The 19,612-nt window shown below is 34.7% G+C and overlaps 1 protein-coding gene across 3 annotated transcripts in view; it reads left to right on the top strand.

The window, feature by feature from the left end:
- LUZP2 (leucine zipper protein 2) overlaps window positions 1-19,612 on the top strand; it is a 487,881-nt gene that overhangs the window by 368,239 nt on the left and 100,030 nt on the right. For 2 of the 3 annotated variants that reach the window (XM_081536540.1, XM_081536542.1), the window contains exon 7: window positions 5,728-5,790. The exons of the other annotated variant lie outside the window; for it this stretch is intronic. In XM_081536540.1, coding sequence (XP_081392666.1) covers window positions 5,728-5,790 — 63 coding nt within the window. The remainder of the gene's footprint in view (window positions 1-5,727; window positions 5,791-19,612) is intronic. 3 annotated transcript variants of the gene reach the window in all.

Raw genomic sequence — 19,612 nt, forward strand, 5'->3', positions numbered from 1 at the left:
AGTCTCTTATTTTTTGAAGTATAATTGATTTTTATTAGTTTCAGGTATATAACATAGGCATTCAGTGTTTTATATTTTATTTAAAAGTATTACACAATAATGGCTATATTTGCTTGTGCTATAGAATATATCCTTGATACTTATTTATTTTATACATGATAGCTTATATATCTTAATCCCGTATACCTGCCTTGCCCTTCACCATCTCCCCTTCCGCGTTGGTAACTACTAGTTTGTCCTCTATACCTGTGAGTCTGTTTTTGTTTTTTTATTTAGATTTATTTGTTATATGTTTTTTTTGGTTCCACATATAAGTGGTAACATAGAGTATTTGTCTTTCTCTGTCTGACTTTCATTGTATATATTTATACCAATGTCCTTTTTATCCATTCATCTTTGATGGACACTTAGGTTGCTTCCATATCTTGGCTATTGAAGTGATATGAACTGCTGCTATGAACATTTAGGAAGATGTATCTTTTAGAATTAGTGTTCTTAGTCATTTGAGTAACTCCCATACTGTTTTCTGTAGTGGTTGCACCAACTTAAAGCACCAGCAACAGTATACTTGGGTTCTTTTTTCTCCACATCCTTAAGAACATTTGTTATTTGTAGACTTTTTGATGATAGCCATTCTGACAGATCTGAGGTGGTATCTGTTTATGGTTTTGATTTGCATGTTCTTGATAATTAGCAATGTTAAGCATTGTTTCATGTCTTATAGTTTCATGGATGGTTTCTTTTACTGTGCAAAACTTAAGTTTAATTAGGTCCCATTTGTTTATTTTTGCTTTTGTTTCTTTACTTTTAGAGACAGATCTAAAAAACACTGCAATGATTTATGTCCTACATATTTTCCTCCAAAAGTTTTATAGTATTTCATCTTACATTTAGGTCTTTAATTCTTCTTGAGGTTATTTTTGTATATGGTGTTACAAAATGTTCAACTTAATATTTCACTTGTAGTTGTTCTGGTCAGCTACTTTTAAAATTGAATTTTATTGAGGTATAATTTTTGTAGAATTAATACCATTTTAGGTATATCCTTGAAGGTTTTGACCAATATTCAAGTTAGAGGTTTCCCTGGTAGCTCAGTGGTAGAGAACGAACCCACCTGCAATACAATGAGTTCAGTCCCTGAGTCGGGAAGATCCCCTGGAGGAGGAAATTACAACCCTCTCCAGTATCCTTGCCTGGGAAATCCCATGGACAGAGGAGCCTGGCAGGCTACAGTCCATGGGGTCGTAAAAGAGTCGGACAAGACTTAGTGACTAAACAACAAAAATAACCAAACCCCCCACTTGATATTTTATAATCTCTACCACCAACCCCCCCAGCCCATGTCAACTAGTAACCTGATTTGCATCCCTAGTCTTTTGTCTTTTCTAGGATATCATATATATGGTATTATACAAAATAAAGCTTTTTTTGTGACTACATAGTATAAGACATTAGAAATCCACCTATATTGTTACATATTTCAGACTTTATTTAAAACATGGCTCACTCTTTTTAAGCATTCCATTTCATAGATATTGCCGGAGAAGGCAAAGGCACCCCACTGCAGTACTCTTGCCTGGAAAATCCCATGGACGGAGGAGCCTGGTAGGCTGCAGTCCATGGGGTCACTAAGAGTCGGATACGACTGAGCAACTTCACTTTCACTTTCATAGATATATGATAATTTGTTTACTATTCACCACTTAAGGGACATGTGGGTTATTTCCAGCTTTTGACTCTTATGGATAAAGATACTATAAGCATTTATGTATATATTATCATTTCTCTTGTGTGAATACCTACAAAGAATTTCTGTATGCTTTAGCACAAGCAAGTGGGACTGCATCAAACTAAATAACTTCTGTACAGCAAAAGAAACCATCAACAAAGTAAATATAAAGCCTGTGAAATGGTTTAAAAAAACGGTGCAAATAATATATGATAATTTATTTTATTAGAATCTATCAACCAGTTTCCCTAAATGACTATACCATTTTGCATTCCCACTAACCTATTTTTCAAATATCATTTCATGTAACTGTGATAATCTATTTGCACGTGTTCTTTTTAATCCTGCTGAAGAATAAGAACCTATAATCTTAGATGTAGAAAGACAAATAATTGAGGTCCTAATGTTAGAATGTTTGAAATTAGGTCTGCTCTAGAAAAATAGGAATGCTTAATCAGCCATCTGTAGCTCACCAGAATGTCTTCCAAACAGTAGACAAACATGTTTGCTGGAAGATATATATTTGTTACAAACACTTTTTTGTTTGTTATAGTCTTCATAAAAAGTGAATTATACTAATAAACACTGTTTATTATCTTAACAAACACTGTTCACCTTAACTTCTTATCATTCTAGCTACTTCCCTCACCTCCTGAAACATTTGTTTTCTACCTCCCCTTTATGTTCAATATATAATCTAAATATAAACTTGACTGTCAACTGAAACTCATGTTTATTTAATCTTTAACAATTTATAAAATTAAAAATAAACAGTAAAACTGAGCAATACATATCTGTAGGTATATGTATTGATATGCCTCAGTTCAGTTCAGTCGCTCAGTCATGTCTGACTCTTTGTGACCCCATGGATTGCAGCATGCCACGCTCCCTGTCCATCACCAAATCCCGGAGCTTGGTTAAACTCATGTCCATTGAGTCACTGATAACATCCAACTACCTCATCCTCTGTCATCCCCTTTTCCTCCTACGTTACATCTTCTCCAGCATCAGGGTCTTTTCCAGTGAGTCAGTGCATCCCATGAGGTGGCCAAAGTATTGGAGCTTCAGCATCAGTCCTTCCAATGAATATTCAGAACTGATTTCCTTTAGGATGGACTGATCTACTTGATTTCCTTGCAGTCCAGGGGAACCTCAAGAGTCTTCTCTAACACCACAGTTGAAAAGCAACAGTTCTTCGGCGCTCAGCTTCCCCCCTTATAGTCCAACTCTCACATCCATACATGACTACTGGAAAAACATTAGCTTTGACTAGACGGACCTTTGTTGACAAAGTAATGTCTCTGCTTTTTAATATGCTGTCTAGGGTGGTCATAGCTTTTCCTCCAAGGAGCAAGCGTCTTTTAATTTCATGGCTGCAATCACAATCTGCAGTGATTTTGGAGCCCAAAAAACAAAGTCTCTCACTGTTTTCCATTGTTTCTCCATCTATTTGCCATGAAGTGATGGGGCCAGATGCCATGATCTTAGTTTTCTGAATGTTGAGTTTTAAGCCAACTTTTTCACTCTCCTCTTTCACTTTCATCAAGAGGCTCTTTAGTTCCTCTTTGCTTTCTGCTGTAAGGTTGGTGTCATCTGTGTATCTAAGGTTATTGATATTTCTCCAGACAATCTTGATTCCAGCTTGTGCTTCATCCAGCCTGGCATTTCGCATGATGTACTCTCCATATAAGTTAAGTAAGCAGAGTAACAATATACAGACTTACATACTCCTTTCCCAATTTGGAACCAGTCTGTTGTTTCATGTCCGGTTCTAACTGTTACTTCTTGACTTGCACACAGATTTCTCAAGAGGCAGGTCAGGTGGTCTGGTATTCCCATCTCTTTCAGAATTTTCCAAAGTTTGTTGTGACCCACACAGTCAAAGGCTTTGGTGTAGTCAGTAGAGCAGAAGTAGCTATTTTTCTGGAACATTGCTTTGATAGTGTGTGAGATGAGTGCAATTGTGTGGTAGGTGGAAGAATCTTTGGCATTGCCTTTCTTTGGGATTGGAATGAAAAGTGACCTTTTCCAGTTATGTGGCCACTGCTGACTTTTCCAAATTTGCAGGCATTATTTAGTGGAGCACATTCACAGCAGCATCTTTTAGAATTCGAAATAGGTCAACTGGAATTCCATCACCTTCACTAGCTTTTTTCATAGTAATGCTTCCTAAGACTCACTTGACCTCACATTCCAGGATGTCTGGCTCTAGGTGGGTGATCACAGCATCATGGTTACCTGGGTTATGAAGATCTTTTTTGTATAGTTCTTCTGTGTATTCTTGCCACCTCTTCTTAATATCTTCTTCTGTTAGGTCCATGCCATTTTTGTCCCTTATTTGTCCCTTCATGCCCATCTTTGCATGAAGTGTTCCCTTGGTATCTCTAATTTTCATGAAGAGATCTCTACTCATTCCCCTTCTATTGTTTTCCTCTATTTCTTTGCATTGATTACTGAGTAAGGCTTTCTTATCTTTCTGTGCTATTCTTTGGAACTCTGCATTCAAATGGGTATATCTTTCCTTTTCTCCTTTGCCTTCAGCTTCTCTTCTTTTCTCAGCTATTTGTAAGGCCTCCTCAGACAACCATTTTGCCTTTTTACATTTCTTTTTCTTGAGGATGGCCTTGATCTCTGCCTCCTGTACAATGTCACAAACCTCCATCCATAGTTCTTCAGGCACTCTGTCTATCAGATCTAATCCCTTGAATCTATTTGTCACTTCCACTGTATAATCGAAAGGGATTTGATTTAGGTCATACCTGAATGGTCTAGTGGTTTTCCCTACTTTCTTCAATTTAAGTCTGAATTTGGCAATACGGAGCTCATGATCTGAACCACAGTCAGCTGCTGGTCTTGTTTTTGCTGACTGTATAGTGCTTCCATCTTTGGCTGCAAAGAATATAATCAATCTGATTTCAATATTGACCATCTGGTGATGTCCATGTGTAGAGTCTTCTCTTGTGTTGTTGGAAGAGGGTGTTTGCTATGACCAGTGGGTTTTCTTGGCAAAACTGTTTGCCTTTGCCCTGCTTCATTTTGTATTCCAAGGCCAAATTTGCCTGTTACTCCAGGTATCTCTTGACTTCCTACTTTTGCATTCCAGTCCCCTATAATGAAAAGGATATCTTTTTTGCGTGTTAGTTCTAGAAGGTCTTGTAGGTCTTCATAGAACTGTTCAACTTCAGCTTCTTTGGCATTACTGATTGAGGTATAGACTTGTATTACGGTGTTATTGAATGGTTTGTCTTGGAAACCAACAGAAATTTCTGTCATTTTTGAGATTGCATCCAAGAACTGCATTTTGGACTCTCTTGTTCACTATGAAACCTACTCCATTTCTTCTAAGGGACTCTTGCCCACACTAGTAGATATAATGGTCATCTGAGTTAAGTTTGCCTATTCCTATCCATTTTAGTTCACTGATTCCAAAAATGTTGATGTTCACTCTTGCCATCTCCTGTTTGACCGCTTCAATTTACCTTGAATCATGGACCTAACATTCGAGGTTTCTATGCAATATTGTTCTTAGAGCATCAGACTTTACTTCCATCACCAGTCACATCAACAACTGGGTGTTGTTTTTGCTTTGGGTCTGTCTCTTCATTCTTTCTGGAGTTATTTCTCCACTGATCTCCAGTAGCATATTGGGCATCTACCAACCTGGGAGTTCATCTTTCAGTGGGTATGCATAGGTGACTCATTCTGTGTGTGTGAATTTTGCAGGGGAGGATGAAGAGGAACAATAAGCCACTTTCTTTAAATATTACCTTTTAAACAGTACACTTCTTTGAACAGGTTTCAGTTTTTAATTCCTGCCTAGAATAGCTGGATGTCTGACTCCCAAAGCAGAGATGAAGCTTTTCTCTTTCACTTCCAGACTGGTTGAACTCTTTTTTTGTTTGGCAAAGTTCATTCTTGTGCAGTCAAAGGAATTTTAATCTTTACACTTGAAAATGTAAATGAAATTAAGTCTCTAATTCATGTTTTTGTTCTTACAGTCAAGAAAAGTTCAATCCCAGCTGAAGGAGCTTCGATATGGGAAGAAGGATTTATTATTTAAGGTAAGCATCTTTCTCCGTACCTCTTCCAACTGGCTAGTTCAATGCCTAGACTATCTATAATACTATTTAGCTTAAATTTAATTTCCAGGTTTTCACAGGAATTAGAGTTATATTTGACTGAATTGAAGGTGCTTTCATTTTATTGCCTTCTTAATGGAGATAAATACAGATCTGGTTTCCTGGGTACATTCTTAATCAAAGGCAGACTTCATTTCAAGGTGCTTAAAGTCTCTTTGTAAACTTCAATTACTTTAATTCAACATTGAGGAATAGTGACATTCAGAATACTTATATTACAGTGAGCATATATTGAACAATTTTCGAGAGATGAGGTTCACTGGCAACCTACATTCTTGACTTTTAGAGATCCCTGCATTAGTCTTTTTATTATAATCTTCATATTTAATCAAGGTTGATTGATTTTCATTATTGATACTTTCCTTTACAAGACTATAGGTAGACATCTATCACAAACTATGGTTATGGTTAACTGACTAATGGCCTCCCAAATATATCCACTTGCTAATCCCTAGAACCCGTGAGTGTGATATTTTATGGCAAAAGAGACTTTGCAGATGTCATTAAGTTAAGGATCTTGAGGTGGGAAGATTATCCTAAGTTATCTAGGTTTACCCTGAATATATTGCACAAGTTTTTTTAAGAGTATACAGGATGGCTTAAGTAAAAAAATAAATAAAAAGATTATGTAACCTTTGGAGAAGTTGGAGGAGGAAAGACAATGTAAAAGATTTCCCCACATAGCCTCTGGGATAAACGGCCCTTTCAACACTTTGATGTCACTCAGTAAAATTCATTTCAAACTTCCGACTTTCCAAACTCTTAAGAGAATAAGTTGTGTTGTTTAAGTTACTGAGATCAAAGTAGTTTGTTATAACAGCAAGAAGAAACTAATACAGATACTTCCTTTTATCTCCCTTGAGCAGAGAAGCAGAGCCTTTAATTGTGCTTGTGGTATACCTGCATTCCCAAATGCAGTAGAATAATAGAATATTAGGCTTTTAGTACTAGGAATAATACTTTGTTTAATAAGTAAATGTAAATTAATTTGTGTGTAATATCTGTTTTTCAAAAATGTTTCCACTACAGTGATCATCCCAATCTATCTTCAGGTTTAATTTGAGATAATTCTTCATGTTATTTAATGTTTGAAAAATTCTTTAGTTTTTCTGTTGAAAACAGTAAAAAATAACTTCTCACTTTTCTCTGACACATTTACTTTTGGATTAGAGTCATGCAAAGGTGTTCCTATCATGAGAACCAATATTTATTAAATTCTTATTCCATGCAAGTCATGAATCTGGGAATATTTTACCATTTAGTCGCTCATAAATGTACTTCCTGTCATTCCTTTAATCTCATTTATAACAAAATGTTCTTCAGCACACCAAGAAAGATGTGAATTAATTCTCATTAATGCTCTCTGACTCTCAGCCCTCTGCTCATTGTATATGATAGATAAAAGTAGAAAATCCAAGGTATTAATGTTTTCCTGTGGACCTTCAATTTTTCATACTGAGACTCACGCTCAGGGTATCTTGATATTTACATTCAGCTCGGCTTTAGCTTTTTGCAGCTATCAACAACAAATAATTGAAATTGGGGAAAAAAAAAAAAACAACGGTGTGTGTGTGTTCACATTTGCAGAGAAATGTCTAGTTCTTTGATTTGCTCAACATAATAAGATTAGGAATATAATAAAAGAATTCCAAGCTCCCTAGAGCTGGTAAATTTGGGGTATTAGGTTGGGAGATTTATGTAAAGATAGAAGATCATATGAGGCTTTTTAAATTTTTTGAATATCATTTCTCAAATTGAAGAGTTATAATAGAAAAGCTGGGAGAAAAGAATAAGAAGATCCAATAATTTTCCATGATTTACTTCTTTGTTGTATGACAGCTCTTTGGGCTTCCCTGATGGCTCAGATGGTAAAGAATCTGACTGCAATGCAGGAGACCCAGGCTCAATCCCTGGATTAGAGAGACTCCCTGGAGAAGGGAATGGCTAGCCACTCCAGTATTCTTGCCTAGAGAATTCCATGGACAGAGGAGCCTGGCAGGTTACAGCCCATAGGGTTGCAAAGAGCTGGGCAGCTAACAATTGAGTGAATAACAATTTCACTTTTTTCAAATATAGATTAGTAATTTGTCAACTTTCAGAAATTGCCAAAATCAGGATTTGTTGAAAATGTGAGACATTATTTGTAAGCCTTGTTATTTTATGTCAATTTGAGAATAACACTTATATATGAAATGAAGTGAATTGCATATTAATAGACCATTAAGTTGCATAAATTAGAATGTCATCCCATATTCTCTTCCCAAACAATTTAATCTCAAGATTTTTATTATGTCCAGTAGCAGGAGGTCTAGAAGCGTGGCAATTTTTTAGCTAAATTAACTTATTTAGTAGCTAATCTATGTCACCAAGGACCCAGAGTTGTTTGTCTGTATTTCAGACTTTTTCGTATCATGATAACTAACTTGTTCTAAACTTTAATTCCTCATTGTACAGTGATAGTGTCTAAAGATCTATATAACTGTGTACAGAGTCAAAGAAAAGGGTGTGGGGGAAACGCTTGTCCTTGAGTGTCATAATTTTTGTAAAGGAAGTACATTTTTAAGAAGTCTCCCCAAACTTGGGTGTGCATCTATGTATAAAAGTGAGACTTCAGTGTTTTCAACTTCTACTGTGAAAAGTTGCTTCTTTTAGAAGTAAAGAAACCTAATTGTTAATGGAGAACCACCCAGACAATTTCTGCTATAATGTACTCATTCATTGATCTTGAGACAGCTTACATTTATATCATCTCATTTGCTTAATTTTATATCAACAGTGTACATTTTAGGTATTGTGTAAACATGTTAATTGAATGAATGAATACATACATACATATGTACATGCACATGAGCATATGGGCCAGGGCACTAGATAGTAGAAACATTATAATTTTTGTGACCAGAATCTGTCCATGCACTTATTCAAATGAGTCCACAAGATATTTTTGGTAATAACTTGCTGAATCTTGAGATAAGTAGTAGAATATTTTATTTCCCTGAAAGTAGTTTCCTGAGCATCTATTAAATTTTGAATAGATTTGATGGTTTTTAGTGAAGATAATATTTGAAGAAGCAACGCTTACCACTAAAGCGTTGAATTTTATCTTAAAAATAATGGAATGTGCTGACAGTTGCAAGGCAGGTTGATAAATTCAGTGTCCTTATTAATGTTTGAGAGCTGGCTTTTGATTGAGGAAGGCAGCCAGTAATAGTAAACATTCTATACTAAGGAAAGAAGTGAGGATCTGCAGATTATTTGCCCAGGACTTGAGTACTTTTTATCCTCCTTGATTCAATTTGGAGTTGATATTCTCTGGAATACCTACACTCCATTGTGCTATTCTGTTTTACTTTTACATATACCTATTTTTTAAATTTCAATAGTATTATTTTCTCATTAAAGAAAAATTTCAAAACATTTCTAAATGTATAAGACCAAACAAACAAAGAAAAACCCAAAACACTTAAAACCTATCACTTGGAACATACTCAATATTTTGAAATATTTTTTTAAATAAATAAATATTATTTTAGAAAGATTTTTTTCAAGTAGCCCAAATCAAAGGTGCTGTCATTTTTTTATATTCAATTTCTATATGTACTATAGGGTTTATAAAATATTTAATAATTATTTTCTTTTCCACTTTTTCTAACTTAGTATTCATATCGTATATTCTTTTTGTATCGCTATTTAGTTCCTTTTGTATTAGGCATATCTGCTTTGTGATTAACATATGTATATGTTAATAATCATAATATTAGATTATATACTTTCTGCTTTTTTATATAATTTATAAAGGTATCTTTTATTTACAAAATAGAAACCGACTCACAGACTTACAGAACACACTTAAGGTGACAGGGTGGAGGGGAAGGAAAGAGGGAAGAGATAGGGAGTTTGGAATTGACATGCACACGCTGCTCTGTTTCAAATGGATAACCAACAAGGACCTTGTGTTGGTTATAGCACAGGGAACTCTGCTCAATATTATGTAACAACCTAAATGGGGAAAGAATTTGAAAAACAATAGATACATGTATATGTATAACTGAATCACTTTGATGTACACCTGAAACTAACACAACATTGTTAATCAACTATACTCCAACATAAAATGAAAGGTTTTAAAAATGTGTATTATGAAAAAACACGTGTATTACAATTTTAATTTATGCTTTGATGAAAAATGTTTTCTTATTTTTAACTTGAGGTATAGTTTTTATTGAACATGTATCCAACTATAAAGTAATTCACTAAAGTTATTGAAAAATTTTAATGTTATTGATACCTGATACACATTATTTTGGGGTTTGGATTTTTAACTTGAATGGAGGATAGTTGACAAAAATAATCACATATATTTAAAGGATACAGCATGATGACTTGATACACATATGCAGTGTGCAATGATTACCAAGGTTAAAATAATTAACATCCCTCACCTCACATAGTTAACTGTTTTTCTGTGTATATAAGAGAATGATTTAGATCTACTCTCAGCAATTCTGAATGATACAATACCCCATTGTTAACCATAGTTCCCTATCCCATCAGTGTATTAAGAAGAAAAAAATGTGTTTAATTAAGGCTTTTTTAGACATATCCAGAGAACTGGGCATTCTCATTAAGGAAACAAGAATAAATGAATAGAGGCTTCTGGTGGCACAGGCAGTCAAAAATCCGCCTGCAATGCAAGGGACTCAGGTCTGATCCCTGGGTCGGGAAGATCTCATGGAGAAGGGAATGGCTGTCCACTCCAGTATTCTTGCCTGGAGAATCCCATGGACAGAGGAGCCTGGCAGGCTACAGTCTGTGGGGTCACAAAGGGTTGAACACTTAACACTTAAGTAAATATGTTGGTCTGCTGAGGCTGACATAAAAAGTACCATGGACCCAGTGGCTTAAGAACAGAAATTTATTTTCTCACAGTCTAAAGGCTGGAAAATCTGGGATAAGTCTGACAGGTTTCTGTGAGAAACCTGTGTCCTCACATGGAGGAGAGCTAACGAGCTCTCTGACGTCTCTCCTTACAAGGACACTAATCCTACAATATCAGGGTCCCATCCATATGACCTCATTTAACCTTAATGACCTCCTTATAGATCAAGTCTTCAAGTATAGTCACATTGAGGGGTAGGCTTTCAACATATGAGTTTAGGGGAGACAGTTCAGTTCATTGCAGTAATTAAGTAATACATGCAATAAAGCAGTAACAAAGTTTGAGAAATTATAAAATGAAAATTAACTGTTTTAACTTGCGATAACAATGATTGCTGGGCAATTTAAACATTTACTTTGAAATGTAATCCACTTAATTTCATTTATCAATACTTACTTTTTGTTGTTGTCATTTTGGTCATTTCAAAACAATTTACATAATGTTCCCTAGTCACCAAAAATTAAATTTTTCAACTTTCCTCTTGAGACAGGGAATGAGAGACTGAGTTTTAATACTAGATTTTCAAAAAGAGGTATTGCTACATTAATTGGGAATTATCTCTGAACTATTTATTTTAGTTCTAATTACATGAAACTAGTGATTTTCATGTTCTATAGGTTAAAGGTTAGATACAGTCTGGGTGGGAAGATTTTTGAACATTTATTTTGGCCAGTACAAGCTTCCTGAAATGATTTTCCCTGTATGGAGACTGACATATTTATGTCTTTGTTAAAGGTTCTGTTTAATATGTCATACTGCTAATATTTAGTCTCTTTAAATCATAAGGATCATGTCAATCCTAATAGTCTGTTATTAGTATGAGAAAATAATACATGATATGTTGTTGGTGAGCATGTCCAAAGAATATATTTCTGTGAAATTTTATTGCTTCCATCTACATTTATAAGCTTGTATCTGTAGAATTAGAAAATATCTAGAAATGATAACAACTGATATATATCGAACACTAAACATAAACTTGTAAGATATTTTGCTGTGTGCTTAAATGCATCATCTCATTTACTTCTCAAAACAACTTAGGTATATATGTATGATACATTGAGTATTGTGTATATATATATATATATATATATATAATATATATAGCACATGTATATTGTACATATATATATGTGCACACACATATATAATGTATATATAATGTGTATTTTAAGGGGGATGTGTGTGTGTGTGTAAATGAGGCCTAAAAATAGTTAATGGTCCAAGGTCATCAATAGTAGTTATTGTATCTAACTGAGAAAGGATTTACATCTACTGCATATGTTCATCTTCAGGGTCTGTGTCTAATCCTCTTCCCTGCTTACTTTTTTCATCTTTCTTTCTCTTACTTCCTGTAGTCTCCCTGGCAACTGACTCTTCATTTTGTTTGTCTCCTTCTTCACTCTCTAAACTCCTGACCATCTTTCTATTGCTTACTAGTTGTATCACATTGTTTTATCCTCTGGTTCTTGCAAAGTCTTTGTTGATGTCCTGACCTTCATATGGAAAGACTTTTTTGGTCCCAGGATCCAATTTTTTTCACTACATTCCAATCTTCCGAGACATTCTATTTGGATGCATCTAGATGTTTCATGAAAGGAACTGTGAAATATTAGATCTCCAGTGAGGGATGCTAGGTTTGTGACTATTTCTATTAGCTATTGAATAAAAATTACTTAATAAAATCTTTTGCTATTCAGTGTTTGAAATAAAATAGTGAATAAATTACTGCCTACATGGAGTTTATAGCTTATCAATAAAAATAATGCCTTACATATAGTTAGCATTTTATACTGTACCCAGTGCCGTGATGTACTATTTCATTTGATCTTCACTGCAATCTCGACAAAACAGAGAAGTTGTAGGACCCATTCTACTATGAGGATATGCAGGCCCTGAGAAGTTTGACAGTTATTCCAGGCCACCAAAATATTTATTTGCAAAGCCAGTTTAGTAACTCATTGAAACCATCACTATTTTATTTATTTATTTAAAATTGAACTGACTTGGTAGAGTTTCTTGGCTCAGAAATTGAAAAAAAATTCTAGTTACTCCTTTGATAACTGTTTCTGTAGCATAGGTATCCCATTGTATCAAAATTCTGACAATTATTTTGCCATATTTGGTGATAGACTGGATATAATCATCCCTTCTGAAACTCAGACATCAAAATGGCCCTTTTTCCCAGTGGTGTTTTTTTCTAGAAACCAGATGTGTTCATCTCTGTGTCCGTTTCTGAAAAAGGAATGTTGCCACATGACTTCTCAAGTATGGATCCACCAAGTGTCAGATTAATTTTCTGATGATTCAAGTCATCTATAAGGGAATTTTGTGAAGCAGTTGCCCCTTAATTTTTAAACCCTTGTGTAATTTAAGATCAACTTTTGTACATCTGTCTCTTATCAACTTACATCCATGTGTTAAAGCGTTTTGTAATGAGCAAAAACATTTTCATTACCACTCATTTGTTATATGGCAATGTATCTCCAGTTAAAAAGACTTTTGGCCCTAAATATGCTAGAGGAGTTAGTGATTTTATTTTCTTACATGATTAAAAAAAAAAAAACTTTAATTTTAAAAACACATTCATCCGTGCCTCAAAATAAGTCTACGATCACTCAGGGTACGTGATACTGTCACCTTATCATGTATCAGAAAAACAGGACCAAGAGAAGGTAAAAGACTTGTCTGAAATAATAGAACTAGTAAGTGGCAGAGTATTCTTCTAATCTAAGTCCTGTGACTCCACTATGTCACATTTTTCAGTTATATTTCTAGTTTGATTTTTAGGGGGATTTATAGACTATACTTTTCAGAAATATTTTCTACTGTACTCAAAGATTAAAAGGGCACATAGAGAACAGACTTGTGGACATAGCGGGGGAAGAAAGAGGAGGATGGTACAAATTAATAAAATAGCACTGACATATATAAACTACCGTAAATAAATAAATAGTGGGAAGTTGCTGTATAATGCAAGGAGCCTAGCCTGATACTCTGTGACAACCTAGAGGGGTGGTATGTGGGGGAGGGAGGCTCAAAAGGAAGGAGAGATATATATATAATTAAGACTGATTTGCTTTATTGCAAGACAGAAACCAACACAACACTGTAAAACGATTACCCTCCAATTAAAAAATATTTTAAATGTAAAAAGTATTAAAAGGGCAAATATGCATAGATGGAAATATAACTTGTCAACCTAAAAATAATCTGTCAAACTAATATTCAATGCATTGGCTTGAAAATACAAGGATTTTTATTACAAAAATAAGATGTTTTCAGTTTAGAATTCGCAATTGCTTGAAACAGCAGATTCTTTTCTAACTCCCTATATTCTTGTTATCTACTCTATTAGCTTTGAAAACGACAGTATTATTTTAAAAGTATGTTCTGTGATTAAAAAAAAAAAACGGAGAAATTTAATTGACCTTGCCCAAATCAACCCAACTTTTCAGACTTGCTCCTCCCCCATGCTTTAAAACATAGAGCCAACTAGCCTGACTTATTTTCTTACTGTTCACTAGATAATGGAATATATATGCGTGTTTTAAAAGCACATTACATGTTTCTTAGCAGAAGTCATATCAAATTTAAGTCTACTAAACATTAATTTTTCTCCAAAACTGTTGAAAATATTCCAAATACTGAAAGTTACTAAAAGTGCAGGACTCTAAAAGAAGCCAAATGCAAGACTTTATAAAATTACTCATCTGTGTTTACAGAACTTCAGTCTAAGTTCCAGACTTCATGTTCGTTCAGTCCTCTGAAATTATTGATTGAGAATGCATTCTCTGTCAGGCACTGAGCACAGTGGGTTTTTTTTTTCCATTTGTCCAAGATTCCTTCACACGTCAAAGGGATTTCAAGTCGGTGGATGAATTTCAGGACGATATTGATTGCTCAGAATTTTGTCATACTTCTTATAGATTTGCATATAGCATGTTTCTTGGAGAGGAGCTTGTATAATTTATCAGATTATCAAATGATCTGTACATATCCAAAATTTAACAGTTTAGGAGCCATTGCTTTACATCCTGGCCCTCACCTTCTACCATTTTAAGCATTTTTAGGCGGTGATAAGCAGAGCCATTCTGGCTGTTACTGAGAACACTGTGCTTATTCCAAGTTTCTGTGTTTTCTTTCTTACTCTGCTCACTTATTAGAAAATTGAGGTGTATTCTATAACTGCCAGGCTGATGATTCTGTTAGAAATGATTTTCATAATATGTTTATAACTTTAAATAACATTTTAAAATTTTACTACTTTAATCACATTTTATCATTAATCCGTAATTTGAAAAAAATTTATGACCTATCACGTAGGAAAATAAAACACGTTAAGTGACTTAAGCCAGGTACTGTAAATACATTTTAAAAAAGTGAATCTCTTTGTGTGTCCCCACCCCATACCCTGTGCCTTCCTATCTTTTAGCTTGCTAATGATTCATGGGGTTCTTTTCCACTGAGCTTAAATCTAGGCATCACTCTCATTCCAAGCAACTCCTAAAAGTTAATCACAGTTGGTATCTATCTACCATCCCTGAATGAGCTCTAAGTATTTTGCATGTAGCCAGTCTCCAGTTTCTAGAAAGAGACTCTGCAATATTTGCTCACCATTGCCCTACCATTGTAGCAAAAGACAACCATTATGCACTGCAAAGGTTTTGTACAGAAAAGGTCTAAAGGCTAAGGAATTTAGGGAATAAGGCATAAGTGTGAATCTTTCTGCAAAAAATCTAAGTGAGTACAATGAACTTTAGACCAGCCCTAGAGCATTTCTTCTTGGGTCTGAGATGGTAGAATGAGCCTGGAACTGCTGACCTTTGCTACCCATTCTTCTTCTATCCATAATTTTGCATACACGCCTGTGTTTATCAAACTGTCCTCCCACTGTGAGTGGCGCTCAGTCTTTGCTAGGTTCAGCTGACTTTGCACAGGTACCTGCTTGGATCATATATAGAACAGTGGCACCATCATCAGACCTTTGGGAAAAATCACTTTGTTGTGTGGCACTTGCCTGGGAGACTGCTATTTCAGTTCTAGGCACAACAGCCAGCAATTGCTGCACTCCTTTCTTTAGGTCCTAAATGCTTCTATTTTAAGTACATTTAAACTTTTTTTTTTTTTTTTTCAGTGAGAGACATCTGTTTCTTCTGAGTACTCTAAAAGTTCAACATGTGCTTCTGATCAGACGTTGTCTTAAGTTCTGAAATTATAGATTAGCAATTACAACCTTTCATAGAGTCAATTTGAGCATTTAGATGTACTGCTCAGGGACATGTGCCATCCCCATATAGCTTTTCATCTCTAATTAAAATAGAAAGCAATTACAGTACTATCTCTGTGCTAACCATAATTCTTTATTTTGAATATAAAGTGAAAAGAACAATGAAGAAAACACACAGCAATTTCACGGATCGTACATTTTTTAAATGCCTTGTTTTCTATATCTTTTATCTTAACGGTGATGCCAACCGTAATTTTAGAAAACAAGGGCAGATTTTTGTTCTCCTTTGAGTACTTATTTTGGTAACGCATTTATATGTTCTCCTTTGTCTTGGCAGGAGACATTTAAGAAGCATATTTGTGAACTTTCTTGACTTTTCATTTCATTTCATTTCACTGCTGTTACTCAGTTACTAGGATGTTTCTTAAACTACGCATAATAAAAAAGAAGAAGGCAGTTACCTCTGAAGGTAATTGAATGGAAAGCTGCTGCAACAGAAACAATTTAGAATAATTTTAAATGGGAAAATTCTCCATAAATTTCATAGTTTATAAAAAGGAATATGCTGCTTATGAAGGCAAGAGCAGCATCTGTTAGTAGTGCATACTGGGAGTCTTCTTCTATATCTTCTTCCCTACTATTGTCACTCTAACTTAACAAACCCCATTTGAAAAACACGTCAGATTAACTTGTTACATAAGTTTTCAACAATATAGAACTTTCACATTAGAAGGATCCTGTAACACACCAAACTCCAGTTCTTGCACAGTATTGGCTAATATCCCTAATGTAATGATTCCCTGGTGGCTCAGTGGTAAAGAATCCACCTGCAATGGGGGAGACATGGGTTCGATCCCTGGGTTGGGAAGATCCCCTGGAGGAGGAAATGGCCACCCACTCTAATATTCTTGCCTGGAAAAATTCCCTGGACACAGGAGTCTGGTAGGCTACAGTCCATGAGGCCACAAAGAGTCAGACATAACTGAGCACACACATACACAACCCTAAAGGCATTGCCTCTGATTGTAAATGTTCAGTGATTAAGGTAGACAACATTTCAAAGCAGGCTTTTTCCTTCTTACAGAATTCTGATTATTGAAGAATCCCCTTCTCACACTCAAGTATAGTTTTTTATATACCTGATTCCCATAGAGATGCCAAGCTCATTCTAAAAGGTAATGTATTTTTCCCCCATAGTCTCCTCTTTTGGTTTCCTCTTTATTCTTTGTCTCTATTTGCCCTTTCTATCTTCATGCCCTTACCACTAAGACACCTTCAGAAGGAGAATTTAATTATATGATGTAATTGTTCCTCAGTCTGAGAAACATTTGTAGTTTCTTAACCAAGAGTAGAACTCAGTTTACTGCTAGTGATGAAATAACCTGGGAAGGTGAAGTGGGGTGCATTATTTGAATAGGCAATGAAAATCATTTCAATGCTCAGAATTCATGCTACTTAAGTTGAAGCCAACATTTACAGTCACCAGCACACATTTTTCAGTTTTCTTCCCAATCACGTAATCTCTTCCTTTTTTCTTATTGAGGTTTACTTGACAAATAACAATATATTGGTTTCAGGAGTACAATATAATGATCTGATATTTGTATATGCTACAAAGTGATCAGCAAAGTCTAGTATATATCCATCACCATAAATAATTACAGTTGTGCATGTGATAAGATCTTTTAAGGAAGATTAATTCTCTTAATAACTTTCAAATATGCAATTCAGTATTACTAACTATAGTCACCATGCTGTGCATTGCAACCCCATGACTTTTATGACTGGGGGTTTGTACCACTTGGCCCCCTTTGCCTATTTCATCCACCTCCCATCCACTGCCTCTAGCAACCACCAATCATTTTCTCTTTTGTGAAAGTCATGACTAGCATATCCTCCCAGCCTGCCCCAACCATTGCTACTCCACTCCTCTAGAAATAGAGTAAGAAGATTCCCTGAGGCTGGAAAAATCCATATGGGATATATTGTATATGTGTAGAAACTCTATGATTATATAATATTTGGGGTGAAATCTTTGAGCTTATTCAATGCTTCTTGCAGCAAGTTAGATGAAACTTGGCACAATAAAGAAACACTTACTGTGGGGCCTAAGAGTGCAGGCTATAAGAGAAAGAGAAAACAGTACATCCAAGACTAGTTTACGACTTTAACTAATCTATGTGTATAAAGTCTTACTTATGTCAAGCCTAAGCATCATCTACTGAATATTTTATTTCTTCTTCCTTAGTGAATGTAGCTTGATGTGACAAAAATAATATGTGCTTGCAGTCAGGGCATCTGTATTCTTTATTATTTCTTTCCCTTACCTGGAAATTAAGGTTAATTAGTTGCATAGCCTTGTTGGGTATCAATTCTGTTAGTAAACTATGGATAAGATCAATACACAGACTTCAAAATTATTTAATAGGATCAAATGAGATTATATATCAAATTAATTCTATAAAATATAATCATTCAATTATCAATGAATTGTTTTTGTCTTTTATTTCCAGAGGGAAATATGTTTTTTAAGATAATACCAGGTCACTTTTTCAGAGTCTAAACATCTATTGTTCTTAGTCTCATTCAAGAATTATGTCATATCTTTTTGACTCAAACCTTCATACTTTGTAGTCTCCGGCATATATAAAACTGTATTTCAGGCCCTGTTTTTCTACTTTATGATATAGAGTTGTTTTGGAAGCCTGGAGGAGAACAGTTAGTTCCTTTTCTTCATTTTAGGCAAGTAGGTATATATGTATGTGTGTGTGTATACACACACATACATATAAACAAAGGCAAAAGGATCTTCAGAACATTCTAGAGAGAGCTGCTCATACTTTTAAAGTATTTATATAGTGATGAATGACTAAAGGCATAATAGCTTTTTAGAAATGAAATTGTTGGGATACATTTTTTTCCTAATAAAGTTTTACACGAGTCTCTTTATTTAAAAAAAAAAAAAGGATGTAGAGACCAAGAACTAGATACAATTTCTTAATATAATTGCACTTGACCATTGTTTGGAACAGAGATGGGGAAGATTATATTCTTCTTTCCAACTGCCTTTAACATATTGTTTGTGGGAGTAATAAATGGAGATTTTCTGTAATCTAATCTCATTAGTTGTGTAAGAAGCCTTTGCTTTAAATAATTTGGTTTCTTGTTTGGTTTTTATCTTGGACAAATTTGATATGCTGATATACTGATAATTTATTCATTAAAATCTATAAAATCTTCTAAAATAATAATACTGAATTTAGTCCTCTGGATTTTTTGTTTGTTTGTTTCAAGTTGAGCAGAAACTGTTAACTCAATATTATAACACTCCCCCTTTCTTCATGTATTGAATTTGCTTTTACTTTAGGTGCATTGTGGATAACTGTGATCTTGTATTTAATACTTTCACTTATCTGAGCTCTTTTATCTGCATACTGCTTGGATTTTAATGTTATCTTAATCTGTAAGAGTTTGGTAGTAATCAAACACAGTCTTACAGACTGCCTGTTCAATTATGGTTATTTTAATAATGATACTCAGATTTACTGAATGAGGATGTTTCATAAATGTTAACA

Source organism: Giraffa tippelskirchi, chromosome 10 (genome assembly GCF_054371585.1).
Source record: "Giraffa tippelskirchi isolate mGirTip1 chromosome 10, T2T-mGirTip1v1.2.pri, whole genome shotgun sequence".
In the NCBI taxonomy this organism is placed as follows: Eukaryota; Metazoa; Chordata; class Mammalia; order Artiodactyla; family Giraffidae; genus Giraffa; species Giraffa tippelskirchi.